This window comes from Eulemur rufifrons, chromosome 21 (genome assembly GCF_041146395.1).
Source record: "Eulemur rufifrons isolate Redbay chromosome 21, OSU_ERuf_1, whole genome shotgun sequence".
In the NCBI taxonomy this organism is placed as follows: Eukaryota; Metazoa; Chordata; class Mammalia; order Primates; family Lemuridae; genus Eulemur; species Eulemur rufifrons.
Genome location: NC_091003.1, coordinates 23,346,108 through 23,352,928, shown reverse-complemented (window position 1 = coordinate 23,352,928; position 6,821 = coordinate 23,346,108). Strand labels below are relative to the sequence as shown.

Below are 6,821 nucleotides of genomic sequence, written 5' to 3'. Positions count from 1 at the left end.
GAAGAGGCTCCTGTGTGAAGGATGAGGACTCCTGCCACTTGCCTTGCAACCAGCGAATGTAAAAGTTGATTCTCCAACCCCTGTGAGCTTTCTTCTGTGTGTAGCCCCCACTGAAATCCCGCTCTCACCTCATGAGCAAATGTGAGCCTGCTAAGCTGCTCCCCAACTCCTGACACAGAAACTGTGGGGTCAGACCTGTGTGCAGTTTTAAGCTGCCGCATTCTGGAGTGCTGGATGTGCAGCAGGAGACACTGACTGTAGCCAGAGAGGTGGGTGGGATGTGTGGGGGAGGGGCTGCCTTGCGTCTGCCCTCAGGGAAATGTGAGGAACCACAGGGGAAGCCCAGCCCGCTTGTGATTCCAGGGGACTTCGGTTGCACCTGACCCTTCCCTTTAACCCAGGACTCACACGCCAACATCCCACAGGAATTCTGCACATTTCTTACGTTTTGTCAAGGTGCCGTGGGTAAATGTTTGAATACAAAGTAATCAAGGGGTGACATGCGTCATGTCTTCCAAATCCTGGTTTTTCAAAATTGAATTCCCCAGACTGAGGGGCCTGATCCTGTCTGCTGTCTTTGTTGTCACCTGCCGGTTTCCATCCAGGGTAGAATCACACGAGCAGTCGTTCAGCTGTTCCTTTCAGCAGTGACGCCCCCACGACCCTTTGCCTGAATGACCAAACTGGTGATGCATGAAGAGTGTTGTCCGTTGGAAATGACCTGGGTGAAAAAGGTCTAAATGCTGTAGAGCTGATGGCTGGAGAGAACTCTGCCCACCCCCAGTCAGAAGAGAAGCTCGTCTCTCGTTTCGCCCCGCGAGGTGGGTCGGGTGGGGACGGTTAACACGAGGAGGAAAAGGCAGCGCTTTCACACTCCTCAGTGAACGCGGCACTGGAAACCCTCTCAGAGCTGGCAAAGCAAAGAGAGAGGCAGAAAGAGAGAGCCCAGGCTGTTAGCAAGTCCCACCCCAAACACACCGTGAGTCCCCACATGAGGTCCAGGGAACTAAGGGGAAGTAATGACGTTAATTTCATATCCCCCATGACAAACCTGGTGTCCACGATGGGGCATCTGCCTTCCTCCCCCGCCCCTTATCCTTTCTCTCTTCCCCTGGGGCACCCGCAGTTGCCTTCCGTGTTTCCACCCCTCTTGTCCACACGCCTGGAACTCTGTTGACTTGTGTGACACATTTCATAAACATTTGTCCAAAGTACCGTCAGATTAGATATCACACATATTTCAGGGTCCTGTGCCCCAGCTGTGCTGACCCATCTGTGCACAGTGCTGGGGTGGCAGGAGCAAGGTCATCTGCATGAGGGACAACAGAAGAATAAGACACACGGTGTCTTCTTGCCACAAAATCGTCCAAGAAATGGGAGGCCCATGAAGGTGAGACGCTCTGCCCTTGCCCAGCACCCGCACTATGTGGTGTCTAAACATCTGTTCATACTACTGTGTCTTCTAGAAGGTGACCTGCTGTAGAGACAGTGGTTGCTACATTTGACCCTCAGCAGAGCTCCACTCTCCATTCAGTGCCAGGGCACTGTCCCCTCCTTCCCTGGTCCCCATGGAAGGAGCTCTTCAGGCCTTTGCTCCCAGGTCCCTCTGCATCCTCCCCTCACTGCAGCCTCCTCACGCTGAACGGCATCATGCTCCCCACACGGCCTCTGCTAGTAACCCAGGCGTCCTCCCTGGAAAGGCTGTTTGTTGTCATCAGTTCCTCTGGCCAGAGCAGGGTGTGGCCCATGAACGCTGGGGACTGACAGTGGCCAGGCTCTCAGGTGACCCCACTCACATGATTCCCACTGAGAGACTGCAGCCTGCACAGTGAGCAGCAGGTGGCGCCGTGGGTCTTTCCAGGGTCCCCACAGGGGACACACACACACACACACACACACGCACCTGCCAGACCCCAAACTCCCCAGGGCTGGGGTAGCAGGGCCTGACACAGACTCAGCAGCTGTGTCCACTCTGGGTGAGGTCCCAGCACCTGCCTCCTCCCAGGTCCTGCCTGCCTGACTCCTTCTCTACCAGCCACCAGGTCCTGGGCAAGTGCATGGGGCTGGGAGGGGGTAGGCAGTTGGGGGACATTTGCATCCATGGCCCCTCCCCTGTGAGGCCACTAGAGGGATAAAAGAGACCTGGGGCAGCCATTCCAGCTCTGGACCTCACAGGGCTGTGTCCACCATGGCCTGGGCCTCTCTCCTCCTCCTGGTCCTCTGCCACTTCTCAGGTAGGGACAGGCCCACCATGTCCTGGGGAAGCTCCCTGGCCTGAGTGAGGCCCCTCTGTCTCAGCTCTCCCAGCAGCTCGACTTTTGCCCGTGATTCCTCACTCCCGGATGTCTGTGTTTGCAGGTTCCCTGTCCCAGCCTGTGCTGACCCAGCCGCCCTCCCTCTCTGCGTCTCCCGGAGCATCGACCAGACTCACCTGCACCCTGAGCAGTGGCACTGTCGTTGGTGGCTATCACATATCCTGGTATCAGCAGAAGCCAGGGAGCCCTCCCCGCTATCTCCTGAGGTACAAGTCTGACTCAGATAAGCACCAGGGCTCCGGGGTCCCCAGCCGCTTCTCTGGCTCCAAAGATGCCTCAGCCAATGCAGGGATCCTGCACATCTCTGGGCTGCAGCCTGAGGACGAGGCTGACTATTACTGTAGTACGCTGCATACCAACAGTGGCACTTACACAGTGCTCCAGAGCCAGGGGGAAGTGACACTAAAACCTCCCCTGTGCTCTCCCTGGTGCAGTCACTGCTGCCCTGCCTGAGGCCACATCAAGCTAAGGGTTGACTTCTTTGTTGCTTTTCAACCAGCGCCTAATTTTCCTAGTAATTATGTATGTAAAAATGTGGGGTTTTTATGTTCCTGTCATGAGTTAAAGTGTCAATTTGATCTATTGCTAATATCTTCTCAAATTTATCGCGTCTATAGTTGAGTAAGTCAGTTCTTACCCTCCAGGGAGATTACGGGTGAGGAAGCAGATGGCTGAGCGCACACGCGCTGTCTCGCTGTACTTTCCTCTCTTATAACAGAATACCCCAAAGTGGGTCATTTATAAAGAATAGAAGTTTATTTGGCTCAGAGTTCTGCAGTCTGGAAGTGCAAGTGCACGGTGCTGAGGGCCTTCCTGTTACTTTATCCCGTGGTGAATGGACAACGCAGAGTGTGACGAGGAGAGAGTAAGTCAGGCTGAGCTCACCCCTTCTCAGGATCCTACTCCTGCCATCGCCATCCCGCTGCAACAATGAGGCGCTCATCCATTCATGAACGCAGAGCCCTCACGGCCTAGTCACCGTTAAAGGCCCCACCCCTTGATACTGTTACATTGACCATTCAATTTCACCATGGCTTTTGGAGGGGACATTCAAACCACAGCACGTGCCCAGCCTTGGATATAGGCATGACTTAGAGATGTGTGGGGGCTGAGAGCCTCTGGTTGGCCACTGGGTCCAGCACCCCAAGACCAGCTCCGCTCACCAGCTCCAGTGAGGCCACCTCCCCCTGCTACTGCTCATGCCAGCCTGTCTCTGGGGCTGCCCCTCCCTCCTGAGGCTCGGAGGAAGCAGGTCTCTGGGGCTCCTGGGGTGCTGGGCAAACTGTCTTCTCCACAGTGAGAGGCGACTGTGTCTGTGACCTCCCGGTGTGCACAGGACACCCGGCATCAGTTCTCCTTTACCACTGAGTCAGGGCCTGTCACAACCACCCCCTCGGCATCCCAAAGTCACCTACAGCTCATGCTGTCTTTAGTGCTGTGGGGGACACCCAGGGATTAAAGATATTAAAATAAAAAAGATGCCCTCCCCAGAGAGCACTGAAGAATGAGCATGTTACATAGGACAGCTGTGTCCCTCCTGTGGTGTTTCAGTAAGTGACTCTGGGGACACCTGCCCGGGCCTGGCCTCCCCGCCTCACCCCCCTCTATGCACATGGACAGACTGAAGGGGTGCTGGCAACGGCTGAGCAGGAGTGATTCCACTGTCCCTCTGTCACCCCCAGTGCAGGCTGGGGCCTCTGTGCTGGCTTCAAATAATAATGATTGTCACCAAGAGTCTGGGGCTGACTCCAAAGTCCCTCTCAGGATGGCCTGAGCTGGGCTAGCCTGGACCGTCCACTGCTCCTCCCACAGTGACCCCAACTCCCCCCAAGTCCCCAGGTTTCCTGAGCACCGATTCTGGGCTTGGCTTCTCGTCTCCCCTGAGCAGCTGCAGATTCTTCCTCCCGTCACCCCTCTGTGCACAGCCCCTCAGCCACTGAGTTCATTAAACACGGGGAACCTGAGGACCCTTCTCCCAGGGCACACCCTGGCCCCACCCGCTGCCCTGGCCCAGCCCCCTCTGCTCATACTGGGCTCACAAGAGCTAAAGGAGCTGTGACCCTCACTGAGCCCATTCTTGGAAATGTCCCCAGTGAAGCTGGGTTGGCACCAACAGCACAGCACCCGCAGTGTTTGCGTTTCCAGGTGGTGCTCGATGAGGACAATTGTCCCTCCTCAATGTGGACTTTTTGGGGTATGGCCCAGCTGGGATGATCTGAGGAGGGGATACCCCTTTATGCTGTGGACACCTTGCTTGGCTGAGACTGTCACTGACCACGTGTTGATGAGCTCTGCTGAGCATCCCAGAAGCCCTGGATCCTCAGGTGTGCTGGGGACCTTTGGTTAGACATCAGATATGAACTCTTTGGTCCTCAAAGCTGTCCATTTTATTCAGAAAATACGGCCTTACAGAAGTTCAGATTGTCTCTTGCTGGATGAAACATGCATGAAACTGACAGAGCCAGCACTGACCCAGGCACAGGTCACCTGTCATGCACGAGGGAGCCCTGCCCTGCAAGAGCTCCAGCCTGGGTGTTTTCTTACCATCTTTGTGGAAAATTCTCTGAGAGGAAGAAGGACCAGAGGTGACTGTGGTTCTGCTTCAGACCTGTAAGGTCACATTTGGCTCTAACATTTGGCCTTTGCTGTCAGGAAGCTGAGTGGCCACTTTTTAGAAGAACCAGCAGCCAGGGGTGATGGATGCTGCCTGGTTCTCTGAGGCTCTCTGTCCCTCCTCTGTGAGTACCTGGTGCCCAGGCTGAATTCCCACGTGGGGACAAGATGCCTCTGTGTGCCCAACAACAGAGCCACACGCTAAACCCCCATAATGACAGAGATCTGCCCTCCTGTCCCATGACCAGGAACCCCCGGCATTCAGGACGACTGGACCAGATCACTCCACCGTCTCCCACGACACTGTCATGGTGACCAGGGGTAGTTTTTCCCACTGGTTTCGGCAACACAGGGTCCATCGCTGGAGTCGCAGCTGGGGTCAGTGCCCTGGTCCCCACACGGCCAGGGGATGTGGGGCCCAGACAGGAGAGAGTAAGGACAGGAGGTTTGTCTAAGTGGCCCCCCACGTGCACTACTTTGTCCTCCACCCCCGTCATGAGTCCTTGCTGGGTCATGTCCTGTGGACGTTGGGAGCTGAGCAGGGACACTGTCCAGGCTGTCCCCATCTCACAAAGCTACAGCACTGGCCCTCTGTCCTTTCTCATGTCCCCACAACTGACCAGTCCCAGGCCAAGTCCCACCCACTCTCGCCCGCGAGACATTGACCTGCAATTCAGTGATCTCAGGAGACGCAGAAAGGAGCCAACAGCGCTCACGGCGGCCTCGTCTTCCCAGAGCAGGTGAGGAGGACGGAGAAGGCCCAGTGATGGAACCCGAGGCTCAAATACCCGCCACCCCCGGGTGCCTCTCCTCCACCTGCCCCTCCTCAGGTGGGGACCATCCCAGGGACTCAGCACCTGCAGCCTCCCCGGAACACACAGCCATGTGAGGTCCCCTTCTGCTCCCAGCCCAGCCCAGCTGTCTCCAGGTCACCCCTGGGCACTGCTGAGGGTCCCCCTCATGGGGTCCTCTGCACAGGGGTGCTACCTCTGCCCCCTCCTCTTCCGTGTCCTGGGGGCTGGGCTCAGAGTCACCTCGCCCTGAGTCAGCTGTGACTTTGCCCCGTCAGGACACAAAGCCACCTCTTAGGGCCCTGACTGCCCCCTCCTGTATCGCCTGACCTTGGACTCTCCTTCTCAGCTTCCTATTGGGGCTGCTCAGTGACTGCCCGACTCTGTGGCGTGTCCTCAGGCCTGGGGCCACTTCATGTCTCACAAAATACACTCTTAGCGTCCCGTCCCCTTTCCCTGCCCAGTCCTCACCTGCAGGCTGATGACCCCAAACCTTCATCCACGGCCACTGTCCTGGGAAGGGCAGGGTCCCTAGGAAACAGCAGGGGCAGCTACAGTGAGCACGTGGTGCCTCTGGGGAGCCCAAGCTGAGACCCCTGAGCCTAAAGATAGTAAAATCTCTGCTGCAGTAGTTTAAGGAGACAGGGCAGGTGGATCTCTCTGGAACTCTCAATGGATCACTTAACAGGGGTAAGAGTGTAATTTTCAAAATAATGGACATATTACTTAGTAATATACGGAATGAACATGTGTCAATATTTTGTTCAGCTGGTATGTTACCGAGGAGACCGGCGAGATGGTGAAACTTGGCCAATGAGGGTTTTTAAATCACTGCATCTAAACCAAAAGGAAAGGACCTTGGAAGCAAACTGCCTGTGTTGGAGATGAGCTAGTTGACATCCTGCTTGTTAATAAAACCAGAAACTTTATGTTCATCTTCTCCTCTGACAGATTCTGCAAATTAGCAAGATTCCATGTGCACGAAGTTTCCCGAGAAGGATGCGTGGGTTTTGGACGTTGTCTGTGTGAACCTTCCCAGCCAGTCTCCCCTGAATGGGCATCTGCGTCCCTTCTTCAATGTGTCCTGCGTCGTTCCCGCCAC

At 55.8% G+C, this 6,821-nt stretch overlaps 1 gene segment (V, D, J or C); it reads left to right on the top strand.

Annotated features, from left to right (window-relative positions):
- The first annotated feature begins 2,188 nt into the window (after positions 1-2,188).
- LOC138401639 (probable non-functional immunoglobulin lambda variable 5-48) lies at positions 2,189-2,768 on the top strand. The segment is given in 2 exon segments: positions 2,189-2,234; positions 2,359-2,768. Coding segments are annotated over 2 exon segments (456 nt in total).
- Positions 2,769-6,821: the final 4,053 nt, after the last annotated feature.